The following is a 16,661-nucleotide window of genomic DNA, read 5'->3' on the forward strand; positions in this document are numbered from 1 at the left end:
TGATTTGATTCCTGGTCAGGATACATGCCTGGGTTGTGAGCATAATTCCCAGGGTGGGGCGTGCAGGAGGCAGCTAATCAATGATTCTCTCATCGCTGATGCTTCCATCTCTCTTTCATTCTCCCTTATTCTCTTTTTAAAGAATTCAGTAAATGTCTGCATTCCAGAGGTTGTTTCTGCATTGGAGTGGGGAGATTCTCATCACAAGAAGTGGCAAAATGAAAAAAAGAAAAAAAAGAAAAAAAAAAAAGTCATGAAGATCTGAGGTAGCAGGAATGAGAGATTTCTGTTACATTTTCTTAACATCCAACCTGATGATTCAAATAAACAGAGACATAGACAGCCGCAGTGTGGTATAAAACACATTTGAAATATTCCAGGGGTTTGGCTGAATCCCTAAGGCATGGGTGAGCCTTCAGAACTTATTAAGGGATTTTTTCTGACTGTAGGCAATCCTGCCCACCTGAAGCCAGTCATTAGACAGCCTCTCAGAAAGGAGAGGGCAGGGGCAGGAGAGATGGTTCTGGGCTTGGAGCTCAAATCTGTTACAAATGAGCTGGCTGACTTTGGAAATACTGGAGCTGTGCCATTGTCTGCAAAATGAGACAGGTCGGAGAATTAGTGAGAAAATATGGGTATTACTTTGTAATCTACAAGAGCATTCAGCAAACTTTAGTTGTTTGTTCCTTAAATAGTAAGTAATCATTAATTTGGAGCTAAGCAATGTAAGACAGCAAGTGAGATAGTTTATGAATGTTCCTCTACCTCTATTCCCAGTAAAGACCACAACCCACCACCACACATTGCCCCCACACAGACAATCCTATAGGATGGGTATTATCTTCACCTTATTTATCAGGACGAGGTTCAGAGTGGTTGAGTAACCAGGTCAAGGTCACACACCTAGTGTCTCTGTCCAAGTTTCACTGCCATTGTGTCAGTTTTTCCACAGTACAATGATTCAGAGAAAATTAGAGTGTTCTCTTCTCCAATCACCCTTTACAAATCACGGAGAGCAGAGACAATCAAGTGTCCTCTCCGGGTTTGGAAGGAACTGGTGCTGTGCTGAAGGAACGCTGAAGGTTCCTTGGAGACTCCCGGGGCAGAGGCGGGAGGAAAGGGCAGTGGCTTTTCATCACCATCTCTGCATGCGCCTCATCCACCCATTGTGCTCGAGAGATTTTCATGAGTCAAGGAGGGATAGAATCCCTCTTTTTGTTTCCTGCGACAACTGTCGCCTGAGAGGCTGACCAACGCATGGAAACATCTTGTTCCAGAGAGAGAAGTGTCTGTGGAGCCTCCTTCTTTCATTCGCCGTAATCATCCCACCAACTTCCAAAGCTCCACTGAAATGACTTCCAAGTTGGGCTGAATTGCAAGGCCTGGGTGATGAGGCTCAGTGTGGTAGACAGAATAATGCCTCAATTCCTCACCTCTCCCCCAAAAACCATGTCTTAATTTCTAGAATCTGTGAGTATGTTACTTTATAAGGCAAAGAGTCTTTGAGGATATGAACCTTGAGATGGGGAGATTATCCTGGGTTATCTGGATGAGTCCAATTAATCTCCTGGGTCCTCAAAAGCAAGAACTTTCCTGACTATAATCAGAGAGAATTGACTTCTGAAGGAAAGCAGAGAGAGATGTGACATGGTTGGCTTTGAAGATGGAGGAAGAGGCCACAAGCCAAGGAATGCCGGCAGCCTTAGAAGCTGGAAAAGGATAGGAAACAGATTCTCCCCTAGACCCTCCAGGAGGAAGAGGTGATTATATTGAGATGTTCTTCCTGCTTCCGCTATTTTATCCTTATGATTATTTGAGTAACATCTTCTCTCTGTCCAACTCCATCCCCATCAGAGCAGAGATTTACTTTATCTGATTGTGTACTTTTGTGTTCCCAGGGCTGATCTCCACGCCTGGAATGAGGCTGGAGTGCAATAACTATCTGCTGAATAAATAACCACCAGCTGGCCCTGGCTGTGAAGTCAACCCTCTATTTGCCATTTATGTGTCTTTTAAGAGAAAGAGCAAGAAAGGTACCAAATGTTTCAACGATAGGAGACACAGAATTGGATGTCCCATTGTGTGGGTTGTTTGGTGGTGGTGTTGTTGCCGGAATTAATTTTGCTTTGCTTAATTTGAGAGGGAAAATTCAAATGTAATGTAAAACACATAAACAAAACCATTAGGAAACAGATTTAAGCTGTAAAAAAAAAAAAAAAAAAAACACAAAAAACAAACCACAAAAAACTTTAACTTGCCAAATGAATAAATTTAAATTAGTCTTATTTCATTACACAAGTAGGGGCTATAACAACTCCTTGGGAAATTAGTTTTTAAATATGTTTATTTTAAAACTGCAATATCTTCAGGGCCAGGGCTGCAAAATTAGGCCTAGAACATTATGGTATTTTTTTTTTACATGCAGCATGGGTAATAACCTAGGTATAGAACACCAGACACAGCTGATTCCAAAATTACCCTTATTTACCGCTTCTTCTCACATATCTATGACGCCATCTGATCTGAAAGTGCTTCCGACACCTGTGCTCGAGGCCTTTCAGCATTTGGGCATTAAGGCCAAGTGGATGAGCTCTATTTAACTTGAAAGGATCGTCCATGTTTGGCTTGTTTTTACTGTGGATGTGAACAAGGTACATTGTTTTATCTAGAGTTGACTTGTCATTCCACTGTCCAGAATCTAGCAGAAAGTATGACTCCTTTCTTCCAAATCCATCCTAAAATAAGAGTGTTCTTTTCCTTTTCGAACAACACAGGTGTACATTGTGCTTTTCTTTTTCACTTAACAAGTATCTGTTCGATTTCTACTATGTGCACATTCTATGCTGGTCATTGGGGCAGAGAGATAAGGAATTGAAATCTCTGTGCTCACATAGCCACCATGCTAGTAAATCACAAATGCTGGAATCCTGTTTGTACATGTCAGAGTCTACATATTTTTTATAAACTGAAACCTGTATAATTTTATTAACCAATTCACCCCAATAAATTCAATAATAAAATAAAATGTTCTAATTGTGCTTTTTCTTAAACCTCATGCATGAAACGTATGCCCTACCTGGTGCTCTTCTTAGACACCCCATAATTTGGAGACAAAACAATAGTTTGAGAAACTACTAGAATGCAAGATTCATGGCAGTCTTTTTCTTATCTCTGTTGCACCCCCACTGCCCAGCACATAGGAGAAACCCAGTAAATATTTTTAAATGAACATATTTATTGAACTTTTTACATTAAAAATGGTACATTTCTATTTTAAAAGTTTTAGGAGAAACAGACAAACAAGAAGGAAAAAAAGATACAGCCACTTAAACAATAATCACTATTAACATTTTGGCATATCCCTCCAGACATTTTATTTATGCATGTAGATAATGTTTTCTTTTTACATCATTCTATACATACAGTTTTCTAACCTATCTTTTTAAATTTACAATGTACTCAATGTATATATTACATGCCCTCTACTATTTTTGACTACCTCATTATTGGAGATGTTATTCCACACCTTACGCAATTAATCCCACTAGGAAACGTGGCCAAGGCCATCAATGCTCTATTTCCCAGCACTTTGGGAAAATAGGGCATCATGGTTACTAGGACTTGAGTATCCAGGGCCAGAATTCAGTGAATAACACCAAGTTTAAAATCACACTTCTTTGATGAACCAAGAACATTCTGGAATGATTTTGCATGTGGAAGTAAACATCCTTTATTTTAGAACAGTTACCTATGTGCCAGGCTAGCTAAAGAAAACAATAGCCATCATACTTCTGGGATCAAGAGGCGAACCCCAATCAAGACTCCTCAATTCCACCAAATAGCCCCTCCTGAGAGAAAGAAGAAGTGGTGCCATATTTACTTGTGTCTGAGGCTAAACATTCCAATTCCTTTGTTCCCTTATTTTAACTGAGAACACCAGCCCCTCACTTTCACTCCCTACTTTAGATGGGCAGCAGATGCAGATTGGAAGAGCCAAGGTTCACTTAAAAAAACAAACAAACAAACAAAAAAAACCGGCCCCATCTGACGAGTGCATAGGCTGTTGTTTCTAAGACTGCTTTTGAAATGAATCTCTGCCTGGGAGCTTGCCAGAACCACCACAGGTGGTGGTAAGACTAAGTGCTGAATGGTGCCAACGGTGGTCATTGGGGTCATGATCTATGGACCTATCTGGTGGGACTATGTCCCTGGCTGAAGAGAATTCTCACTGGTACTCGGGCTCTGCCCCTGCCTCTACACACATTCTCAAAATTATATTTTATACACAAGATTCCCGCTTGTAAATTGCCATAGAACATAAATCCAAATGGATTTCTCCAGAACTTACTACCACTGCCAATCGCAGGCTTCGCAAGTGTTGACTTTAATGGAAAACCAGCCTCATCTCATCTCTAGATGGGAATTTCAACAATGAAATATTTTAGGTGATTTGTATGAATTTTTCTCCAAGTGGTTTTGCAGCCTGAAGAAGTAAATGTGCTTTGTAAGCTGTGAGGATTAAACAAGCTTAAGATATATGGGACAGGTTTATTTGCCCTAAAATTTTTATTTGAAAGAAAGTACTTCCAAATAAAATCTCAGACACAGAATTAAACTTTTCAGAATAAAACCAGTTTCATAAAGAAAACATTCCCCCAGGTCAACGTGAGGTCACCGTGGGTTATTCCGTGCTGCCCAAGGCTGAAAACCCGACTGGAAGCTTACGTGTGTGAGGTGGTGGCAGGAAGGGGTAAGGAGGGACTGCTCCTTTCCCGTCTCTGCCAAGAAAGGCCGATCTGTCCCTGGACGTAGTGACTGGCTCTTTGGGTCCATCCCATTAGCGCCCAGCACAGTGCCTGACAGAGCAGCCTTCTCTATGGACAGGTGAGGAAGAGGAGAGGATCTGTAGAAAGGGAGGGTCCGGTCCTGCATGACCCTCTAGGAGCCCACAACGATCTTCCAGCTGATGGCTCCGGGCAAGGTGTAGATGAAGAGGACCAGGAAGATGATGAGGATGATCAGGATGAAAGCGATGATGATGTACTTCTTGTAATTCTTCCAGATGAGGTGGTACAGGCACTTGAAGGGGCTCACAAACCAGGAGAAGGAGGTGTCTGGACGGCTGAGAGAGAAGAGAGAGGAAATTAGGAAGGGGGCCATGATGTCCACATGTAGGACTCTCTAGACCTCGGGGAGAATTTCAGACTCCCACTTCCCCACGAGGAGAAGCCTGGCAACCGGAGAAGAAGACTGTGTTGCCTTAAAGCAGAAGCAATCTAGCATCTGGGGCAGTAATGATTTCTCATCATTTATAGTTTGGTCCAGAGAAAAGCAAGTGTGTAGTTAGAACCCAGACAGAGATCTGAGTGCCCTCCATCTGACCTATCCTTACCAGCTGAAGCCTCACCTCTTCCAAGAAGCCCACCTGGATCACCCCAGCCCATAATGATCCCCTTATTTCTAATTCCTGCCTTACCCATCACTTCTCACTAGACTTAGCCCCTTTTGAACTTAACATGTTTGTCTTCTTCACTATGGTAACTATTTTATGAGTCTGTGTGTTCTCCCTACACAGCTTGAAAGCTCCTGGAGGCCAGAGATTATGTCTTATATTTCTTCAGTGTTCTTCATAGTAGGTACACACTGTAGGAACGCAATAAATAATTGTGAATTAATCTGTAAATAAGTTTCTAACACTATGATATATAAAAGGTAGGCTCTGAGAAAGGACCACTTATCTTGGGACACTTGTTTCCTGGGGAGGGATAGCACAAATATAATTTGAAAGAGTATTTTGTACACATATCTCATATCTGTATATGTTTACTTTTTAATTGATATATAATCATGGATTAAATTGAATAGAGTAACTCTTCTAGTAATTCTACTTGTGGGAATTTATTTTAAAATAATAATTCATAAAGGGAAAACATTTTCCTATTATGATAGTGAAAAAAAAGGTAGATATGTTAAACATTCAATTATGGGATGGTAACCAATTCAATTGTGGCTATTAAGGAATATTGCATAACCATTAAGAATCCTAATTATGACAACTGTGGCAACAAAGCAGAACTTTTCAGCAAAGCATGCATGAAATATCAAGACAATTTTGTATGCATGACCAGAGAACAAATAGAAAAAAATTCATGTGACATTCACATAAAAAAATGAGTAAAGAATATGAAATTCTCCTAGAAAAGCTTTTGTGGTAGTGTTACAGACACAAGCTTTCTCCGTTTGCCTCTGTATTGTTTTTAGAATATTTTTCAATAGAAACGAAAAGCTATGTGGATTGGAGGCGCCTACTGGCTGCCTCCTGGCTTCTCAGTCCGCCCAGAGCCGTGGTCGCCAAACTGCGGCTCTCGAGCCACACGCGGCTCACGAGCCTTGGTTTGCCACTCTGTTGACTAATGAGTTTGCCGACCACTGGGATAGGGGCTTAATCACGAGGATCAACAACAGCCTGTAATTATTGGAATCGAGAGTCTAGGTCAGTGGTCAGCAAACTCATTAGTCAACAGAGCCGCAGTTTGCCGACCACTGGCCAAGAGTCTAGAGAAGTGGCCCATCCTCTACGAGGGGGCCTGCCCAGGGCCGTTCCCATGTCCCATGCTCCCACCCAGGACCCCACTCACTTGGGCTTGGCCAGGGGCTCTGGCTCCTTCCGCGCTTTCCCGACAGGGTTTTTCTCCGCCTCCTCCGCAGTCACCAGGTGGAACTCGGCCTCCACCTTCCCCTGCACAAAGACAAAGCTCAGCTTCTGGGCACAAAGGCCCGCGGGGGCATCCCCAACCTCCTAGAAAAGTGTTATCCTGTGGGAGGTTGCCAGGAAGCACTCTGACTACCCCGCTGCTTTATTTTGAGAAACCCTGTTGCTTGTTTGTCCTGGGAGAAGCCATCTTTATGACGGACAATAAAAGCCCTGAAATGATGTTCCTGTTGAGTCCTGTGAAAGGAGGGAGTCCCACATGTACACCAACACATTGTCACATGTGCTATTTAATTTGTAGTCATTTAATTTGTGAAGAAATATTAATTATAGGAACTTACAATAATTAGAAAGGAGGCTGCTTACTTAAGTGGCGGGACCTTTTGCAATCTGCTGCTTTCTTCTCTATGACTCTCAAGAGGAAATAGGTGTGTCTCCGTATCTGCTGAGTGGCTTTTCCATCATCCTTCACTGTTTTTACTGTCCCTACTAACTGTTTTATAATTACCCTTTTATTTTACAATTGTGATGTAAGTCTCGGATTATCAAGGAATGAGACAGGACCTCTGCAAAAAAGATAACAGTCTTTCTTGTTTATTCACTCATTTACGACTGGTGGGAATGCAGCCTGGTGCAGCCACTGTGGAAAAATTAAAAACGGAACTGCCGTTTGACCCAGCCATCCTATCTCTGGGAATATGTGCTAAGAATCTTGAAACACCAATCAGAAAGTATATATTCACCCCTATGTTCATAGCCGCATTAGTTACAATAGCTATCCATCAGCTGTGATACATTTACAGGGTGGAACTCTATGCAGCTGTAATAAAGGAAGGATCTCTTACCCTCTGAGGCAGCATGGAGGGATTTGGAGAGTATCATGCTAAGCAAAATAAGCCAGTAGAGAAAGACAAGTATCACATGATCTCACTTGTATGTGGAATCCAATGAACAAAATAAACTGGTAAACAAAATAGGTCCAGAGACATGGAAGCATGGAACAGACTGCAGAATCTCAGAGGGAAGGCAGGGGAGGGTGGGAAGAGATTAATCAAATTAAGAAATTATATGCATAGCCTGTGAAGAGCTGGGGGTGGTTGGGAGCTGGTTAAGGGGGAAAATGGAAGATTATCTGTAATACTCGCAACAACAACAATTATAGTTGCTACCTTTGTCACTATTTCATGGATAGAAACACATGATTTAATGAGAAGCATATCCTGCCCAAACAGAAAACACCAAAGATGTCCTAAGGACCCATACTCTCTCAGGAAAATAAAAATGTCAAGAAAAGAGAGGCAGAGATTATAAGGTGAATTCTTCCCCAGGCACGGAGTCACAAGCGGCCCGACAGCACTGACTGGTGTCACGCAGGCGGCAGGCCCAGGTGCTTACTGACGTATCCTGATCAATGCCGCTCCTCACCCCCCCTCTGCACACGGAGTGTTCAGTCATCAGCACTCAACAAGCAGCACGTGAAGGTCTTAAGCTAATCATAGCCCCAAAAGTAATTTTTAATCAGAGCTGGGGGTGGGGAGGTGGGGATGATCTTTTGAGAGACTATTAACTTAATGACCCCTCTGGATGGAAGGAAAGGTCCTGAAAAGACTAGATTTATCATCTCTGCATATGTTATTTATGGCTTCAAACTTCACCAGGCCTGGAGACGGATGCGGGGGCGGTTGAGCAGAGGCTGTGTTCAGTCAGACGTTTTCTTTTGGGATGTTCAAACTGTCCTATCTGTCACCAGGAGATGTCCCAGACACATCCTGTGTTTTATCTAGACCTGGAGTCAGCCGTTTCTCCAAAGATGCCTGGTTTCTTTCAGCACAAACTGGCATTTAGAAACCAGATCCAGGTGCTGGGAGTCCTTTGCTACTGGGCGATTTTCACCTTCTCATCCTGCTTTGTTCTGCCCTTCAGTGAGAATCAGATCCCTCCCTCCTCTCTCTTTCTTTCCTGTGAGGAACACTTTTGAATATTTAGTGCCGTACTGCACTGTTGATACATCTGTTCTGCTCTCTAGACTCTCAGCTGGTTGAGGGCAGAGGCCAGGCTAACTTGGTTTCTGAATTCATCCATTCATCAATCAATTCATTGATCGAGGGTCTATTATGTGTTAAGCTGTGAGCCAGAACTGAGTCCAAGGGTGGCATGTAGCCAACCCTCATTAAGTACTTAGGAGGATGGAGAAGAATGAGCCTCATTCCCTTCATCCAATTCCACCAATCAGGGGGGAACACTGAGCATGGAGGGGAGAGGAAAACTCCCAGGGAACACAGGAAAACCAGGCAGCTGCCATTCAGCAGTCAGGCTCAAAGGGCATCCTTGCCTCGTATCCACTGGGCCCCTAGAGGAGAGGGAGAGGGAGGGGGAAAGGGAGAGGGAGAAGGAAGGAAGGGGGGAAAGGGAAGGGAGAGGGGGATGGAGAAGGAGAAGAAGGAGGAGGGGGCAGGGGGAGGGAAGGGGGGGCGAGAAGGAGAAGAGGAGAGAGGGAGAGGAAAAGGGAGAAGAGAGGGGGAAAGGAGTGGAGAGGGGGAGGGGGAGGGAAGGGGGGAGAGAGAAGGAGAGGGAAAGGGAGAAAGGAGGGGGAGGGAGAAATAGCTCTCTATCCAGATCTGCTAGCAGAAAGGTCCTGATGTGACCTGGATGTGCTTCTGCCATTGGGCACAGGAGCAGAGGGGAGAACATGCCCCTCTCCCCCCCTCTCCCGCCAAGAGGAGGTCAGCAGCAGAGAAAGGAGGCCATGATGCAGCCCAGTCCCGTTCCCCACTTCACCGACCACTAAGCCACTCTCTTTCCTGGTGGCGGCTGTAGGACAGGGCTAAGAAATGGTCTTCCCAGTGTCTGTGAAAGGTCTGAATTCCTGTGTGAGCCACCCAGTAGCACGAGGGGCAGGGCAGGGACGGGGGCAACGGCCCTCCCCGTGGCCACCCTCTCGAGGACGTTTCCGAAGGACGGCTCACTTTTTAAATGGAGACTCCTGTTTGAGGGCGCAAGGAGGAGGTCTTTACGTAAAATTACATCAGCCAGGACTTGATGCACAATTTTACCAAATGTTGTGTGTGTGTGTGGGGGGGGGGGGGGGGGACACTAATTCCTGGGGCATAAGTTCAAGCCAAAGGGACAGAAAACCACCCTGACAGAGATAGCTATTAAATCAAGAATGCTGGAATATGGACAGCTTAATGCATTTATAGTGTTCAAAATTCTTGCTTCTCAGCAGAACCTTTGCCCTACAGGGCTCCGTGTCACTCACTGCAAAGCATTTCACCTGAAGTTTGCAAAATTACTCAGTTAAACGGCTTAATGCTCCCTGCCTCCCCTGCCCAGCCGCTCCTCCTGCAGCTGTCACTTACTGTGAGCTCTTTGCTCTTAGCAAAAGGCCACCAGCCCCGCACACGCTTTTGCTGGAATATGGAGATCTTGTTCTCCTCACTCGCATTTTCAAACTTGCTGAGATCACAGGCTTTGGCAGACTTGGCTGCCCGGGGGAAACTATTGAGGTTCATTTCCAGGGAGCCTGTGAAGAGATGCCCAAAGCAGTTATGGAAGGGTTTTTTAAATCAATCACCACTCTTATTTATTCACCCATTCATTCATTCATCCACCATGTCTCCATCTACCCAATCATTCACTCATTCATTCATCATCCATCTCCCATTCATCTACCGACCCATCCATCCATCCCTCACTAGTCATTCATTCAGCACCATACTGGATCACTAGCAGGTACTGGCGATACAAACATGGCCAAGACATATTTGGTGCCCTGACAGCATTAATAATGTGGTAGCCAATAGGAAACAAGGGCAGAACTACAATGTGAAACTTCCAGGCCGCTGTTTCAGGTGTCTTTGCTCCCTGGCTGTCTCTGAGCCTGCCCCTGCCTTGGCATAGATCAGCCTATGAGAACCCCTCCTCCCACCACTCCTCCCTCTTCGAGTCCACTAAACCCTCCAGGTCAGGGACTAAGTCTGCTGTCTTTGTAGTTACTCTCCAAGACCTTAGTGGGCTCTCAACAAGATATTTCCAATGAATGAATACGAGGCAGGCTAAGATCATGTGCACTAGAGCCATGGCAGCACTATATACCTCTCCAATGACCTTTCCCTGGTACAAAGTAATATTTGTTCACTGTGAATATTTAGAATATGCACATAAGCAAAACAAAACAATAAAGAAAAAATTTGCATCATTCTCTATGGACTAGTCCTTATCCTTATGCCATCTTTTTCCTTGACTGTCTCTGTCACTTTTTCATATACTTAGAAACATGTTTTATATAAACATATATTTCACAGCAAGGAGGCTTTTCCTACATTGTTTTTTCACTCAATTCATCCTGCACATTTATTCAACTCATTAAATATTTGCTATGTTTAATGGCTGCAGGGTTATCACTTATTGAGGAGGCACTATGCTTAGTTTTTAAATTATAGTAACACATACACAGTTCCCAACACCCTCTGAGATATGCAATATTACTACCCCATTTTTACAACTGAGCCAAACTGAGACACAGCGTGAACCACAAATTAGCTCAAAATTTAACAGCTCCTTCATGGTAAAGACCAACTAAAAATTGTTTGAATATGTATCTTCCACCAGATGGAAGCTCCATAACTTGTTCAGCCAAACCCCTATGAATGGCTATTCGGAGTGCTTCCGGTTTTTTACTGCCATAGGTAGAACTGCCATTATTACCCTTGGAGTGAAATCACAGCAAGCTCCCCCAAGCCCGGGACACAACCCTTAACATGCATACGGGCTGGTGAAGCTACTGACTCACCCAGAAAGTCATCCGAGGACAGCCTTTCAAAATCCCAAACCTGCAGCACCAGCACAGCTGGCGTCTTACACTCCATCTTCTCCAAGGAGAAGATGTTCTCCCTCTTGGTGATGACCATTTGCTTCTCAGCGGGGAGGTACTGAAACGGAAACAGGAAGCGCCAGTTGAAGTTCCCCTCGCCCGTCAGGGAGTTGTAATGCACGTCGGTCTCCTGCTTGTCATCTTCCAAACCCTTTATCCACCTGAATAAAGGCAGAAAGAGAATTAAGTACACGTTCTTCAGGCACCAGTATGATCGAGAGTGATTTCACTAGTTTCAATGTGGTCAGAGATCACAGTTTTAAGATTATGACATCGTTATTAGATGTAGATGGAAGCTTCCATTGATTCTAAGCGAGGCTAAAGGGCCTGAAACAGAGACAGACCCTCATTCTAAGCCGTGTTGGGGGAGCATTCAGTTGTTCGTGGGCAGACCGGAAGTCCCATGCAATGAAGAAGGAAAATGCAGCACATGTGAAAGTAGGATCCGTTTCCTTTTACCCTGGGAGCCCTCTTTGTCAGGGGTGCCACCTCTGCACCTGGTGTTACAACAAGATTACCTACTACATCAAGGCCTCTAAACCTGGCCTAATTTAGACCTGTGATTGCAGGGCTGTAACTGGACACCTTCTCTCTGGTGGTGGGTCTCAAAAACCCAGCAAGCCTGCATCAGTGTGGCCTGGAGGGTACCAGGGCTGCTTGCACCCACCTGGGCTCCAATTCTGGCTCTAGAACTTACTAACTGTGCAGCCATAGACAAGTTATCTAACCTCTCTGTGCCTTGGTTTTCGTCTGGAAAATGGAAACAGTGACAGCACCTAGTTCATAGGGTTGTTCTGAGGAATTATCCTATATAATAAAAGCCTAATAGGCTGAGTGTCTGATCATTGGACCAGTCGCTATGATCACCAAGGGGCAGACACTCTAACTGGTAGGTTAGCTTGCTGCTGGGGTCTGGCTGATCATTACCTTGGAGCCCTCTCACAGTCCCTCCCAGGCTGGCCAACCTCCAGCATCCCTTCCTGACCCTGATCATGCACCAGTGGGGTCCCTTGGCCTGGCCTGAGCCTTCTCACAATTTGGGACCCCTCAGGGTATGTCGGAGAGCTGGTTTCAGCCCGATCCCCACAGGCCAGGCAAAGGGACCCCACAGGTACACGAATCAGTGCACTAGGCCTCTAGTATGAGATAATACGGTAAGTGCTTTTGTGTACCCCATATTATCTACACAGTAAAACCTCAAAATAACAGACAGATTCAGGCAAGGGGTTGTATGTTAAACCTGAAAGTCCATTGTATAATAAAATGGGTTTTTCAAATGCAGGTGTTAAAAAAATTGACAAATTAGTTTACCTGTTTTTACTTATGTAGACATATTTGTGTAATTAAAATTAAGTCTGTATGAGTTAAAGTTTAATCTCACAGAGAAGTTTTCTATTTGTATTATTGTAATTTTAAATTTATACCAAATAGGTCTAGTAAACTTGAGTATACATCAGTCACAGTAAGTAAGCGAAGACATACAGCTGGGGTATGGGGGTGTGGGTGTGGTAAAAGGGACAAGATTTAAGGACATAGTAGAAATGGGGCATCAATGAGGAAGAAGGCTTCCTGGTTGGGGAAGACAAAGAGATACCCAGATGAGGCTGAGATGAGGTTTTTTTCTGGGGGATACATGTTTATGTCACTTTTGCTTTTGATTCTTTACTCCCTTATCTCTCTCCCTGACTAGAGGCTAAAAGGAAGCCTACAAAGGCATTGTGTCATAGCCAAGGTGTGAGAGACATAAAATCCTTTTTATTAGTAGAACTAGTGAACAGGAAGTTTTAAATTTTACCATTTGTATTAGTCTTACAATCTTATCACTTAATCTTCCACCAATAACACCACATCTCTCTACTTCCTTCAGATGTAAATGTATTTTGAATGTTAATAGAAAAGCCTAAATATACAATATTTAACTTAAAGAGATGCTTATGTAAGATTTCCTCACAAAAATATTTTCATGTGACCAACTAAGACAAATACTTGACAAAGCAAGTGCCCTTATCTAACAAGGTAAAATGAACTCCTTTTGTGGGATGTGGGAGGATTAGCTTCCTTGAGGCATAGATTTGCTTAGGGATTAATTAAAGATCTGAGGAGGGAAAGAATAAGGAGGATGGAGGTTGTTAATGACCTTACCCTTTAACATAAATGTCACTTGATTTTTGTCCTGTGAAGATATTCTCATCCTCTAAAATGACATCTTCAGTGTTCCAGATGGTTACTCTCAATTCATATCTGGAATAAGGGAAGGCAGCATTAGGTTGAAAACTATGCAAACTAGTGGTGTATATGGAATTCTGTTATTGCTTTGAGTCTGTAAGTTTCCTCAACTTTACCAAGTTAAAAAATATTAACACTTAAGATCTTGGCTCTATCAAAACCAAGTGTCCCAGCTGGAATCACCAAGGACAGGAACTTCTCTGAGAAGATCCTCCTTCCATTAACCAGCATTTTTCAGAATGGTGAAACTCAGTAATAGCCCCTACCACAGAACAGGGACCCCCACTCCAATCTGTACACCCTGCCCCTGCTGTAATTGGTCAGGAAGAAAGTGAAGTATAATTATCAGGTGACAACTGACCAATGTAACACATGAGACACCAGCTTAAATGTCATGATCAAGTCTGCTACTATGGTCTCTCCCCAGAAGAGACCTGCAGCTGACTTACCCTTTGGGTTTCCTTGGTGAAATGTCAACAGGAGGTCCAGGCTGAGGCATATCTTTGGGAAACATGTCCACCCACATCTGCAGGCGGCCCTTATTAAGAAAAGAAGACCTCCTTTAGCTGTGGGGGGGTGTACCACATGAGCAATTGATCACTCACAGTTTTAAAAGATCTCTTTACAAGAAATGGAAATTAAATACAGTTTAGTCACTTTATCCATGCTTAGAATATTTGTTGACAAAGATAAAACTGACATTATTAATTTTTTTAAATTAATTTCAGAGAGGAAAGCAAAGGGAGAGAAAGATAGAAACATCAATTATAAGAAACATTGATTGGCTGCCTCTTGCATGCTCCCCACTGGGGATCGAACCTACAACCCAAGCACATGCCCTGACTGGGAATTGAACCCTGATCTTCTAGTTCATGGGTCAATGCTCACACACTGAGCACCAGTTGCCTCACATAATAGTGACCTCTTCCACTCTCAAAATGGCCACAGTTTGGATAACCAATCTTATGATCATCTCAATTATGTGAGATCATTTACGTAAGGTACCTAGTACATAGATGGCTTTTAATAACATTTATCTTCTCTTCCCTTCTAAGCCCTAACCCGGATTTCTAGTTATTTTTTTTCCATCAAGTTTCTTCTTACCAGTTCTTCAAAGTAAATCACCATCTATTGCTTCTCTGGGAAAACTAGTGGGCTGCGTGCTTACTGATAGATTTTTTGGCAAGAGCTTGAACATATCCAATGGGTTTTGAAATTTCTCAAATGTCAGAATTCTTCCAAAAGAGTTTGGCTGCTCATTCATAAAAAGGAAAAAGCACTGAGTCCAACATTGACTCTAGAGCAGTTTCTTGACCTTGACATTACCGACATTTTGGGCTGAATGATTGGTTCTTTGTTGTGAGAAGCTGTCCTTTGCAGTGTAGGATGTTTAGTAGGATCCTGTCCTCTGCCCCCTAGATGTCAGTAGCACCTCCACTCACTTGAGGGAACCAAAAATATTTCCAGACATTGCTAAATGTCCTAGGGCAGGGCAGTGTGTGTCACAATTGTCCTCTTTGAGAACCATTATTCTAAGGCACACAGATTAGCTTTTAGGGGAAAAGTCACATTCCTTGGGGATGAACACTTGTACTGGGGCCAGATCTGTCTTGGCCACTACCTGCTCCATTCCTGGCTTATCCTTGTGGTACAGCGGACGGGTTTCGATGTGCTCAGGAACCAGCTTACACCCAACCTCTGGGATATCATTCCAAGAGTGTAAAACTTTGAGGGCCAAGTGCTCGTAAGACTCCACCGTCTCATCTGTGTGGAAGAAAGAAAAACAGAGAGATTGGTCAGTTGTGTGTTCCTATAAGGAGACAGTGATGGGCTGGCAGATAAGATTTTAAACACACTTACAGATTCCTTTAAATATACTGAGACACAACAAAAGCCAGCAAAAGAGAAAAAGGACAAAGAGAGAATGGAAAGAGGTGGGGATAGTGAGGTAGGAAGGGGAAGGATACTGGAAGTTCAGAGAATGAGACATGTGATGGGTTGATAAGATTTAGAGAGCAGTCAGGGGTCTTGGAATATAGGTCTCCTTGAATCAGATTTCTGCAGAGTCTGCAAATCACTAGCTGGGCTTCAAGGTTCTGGAGAGGATATGTTTCTTGGAGATACAAAACTGCTTGTTAACACCGTAGTGTGAGAGGGCCTGGGAATCAGCATGACCCAAAACAAGGTGGTGAATGGGCACAATATATGTTCATGGATGTTCTCTGTGTTTTCTTGTTATTGCTTGGGATTTTACTCCTATCAACTCCAGCTCAGAGAAAAGGTTCTTTGATCCATCATTTACCAAAGAAAGTAACACATGATAACAACCACTGGCAGAAATATTATTTGCAAACATTATACGGCAACAATTGTTGAAAGGATCAAAACTCCTTGACAAAGACTGGAATGGCTAAAGTTGACATAGGAAATTGAGATTTTTTTTTTCCATAAAAAGGGGGAGGGGGCACAAAATAAATCTCCCAATAGTAGTAATTATAATCAGTACACGTTGATAGGGACAAACAAGCAATCAATGGACTAAATCTTTGTCATGAAGTTTGATCCATCAAGAACTGATCTTGCCGGGACCGGTTTGGCTCAGTGGATAGAGAGTCGGCCTGCGGACTGAAAGGTCCCGGGTTCGATTCCAGTCAAGGGCATGTACCTTGGTTGCGGGCACATCCCCAGTGGGGGGTGTGCAGGGGGCAGCTGATCGATGATTCTCTCTCATCGATGTTTCTAACTCTCTATCCCTCTCTCTTCCTCTCTGTGAAAAATCAATAAAATATATTTATATATATATATAAAAAAAGAACTGATCTTAAACATAATTTTAGATTTTTGGAGGGC

At 43.4% G+C, this 16,661-nt stretch overlaps 1 protein-coding gene across 2 annotated transcripts in view; it reads right to left on the reverse strand.

The window, feature by feature from the left end:
- Positions 1–2,522: 2,522 nt before the first annotated feature.
- The window catches only part of FER1L6 (fer-1 like family member 6), a 141,988-nt gene continuing 127,849 nt past the window's right edge, over positions 2,523–16,661 (reverse strand). For both annotated transcript variants that reach the window (XM_084864814.1, XM_084864813.1), the window contains exons 35-41: positions 15,433–15,575; positions 14,261–14,349; positions 13,728–13,826; positions 11,505–11,746; positions 10,072–10,235; positions 6,639–6,739; positions 2,523–5,122 (exon numbers count right to left, since the gene is read on the reverse strand). In XM_084864814.1, the coding sequence (XP_084720940.1) occupies positions 4,939–5,122; positions 6,639–6,739; positions 10,072–10,235; positions 11,505–11,746; positions 13,728–13,826; positions 14,261–14,349; positions 15,433–15,575 (1,022 nt within the window). In that variant the 3' untranslated portion in view covers positions 2,523–4,938. The remainder of the gene's footprint in view (positions 5,123–6,638; positions 6,740–10,071; positions 10,236–11,504; positions 11,747–13,727; positions 13,827–14,260; positions 14,350–15,432; positions 15,576–16,661) is intronic.

Source organism: Pipistrellus hanaki (assembly GCF_964339955.1).
Source record: "Pipistrellus hanaki genome assembly, chromosome: 17".
In the NCBI taxonomy this organism is placed as follows: domain Eukaryota; kingdom Metazoa; phylum Chordata; class Mammalia; order Chiroptera; family Vespertilionidae; genus Pipistrellus; species Pipistrellus hanaki.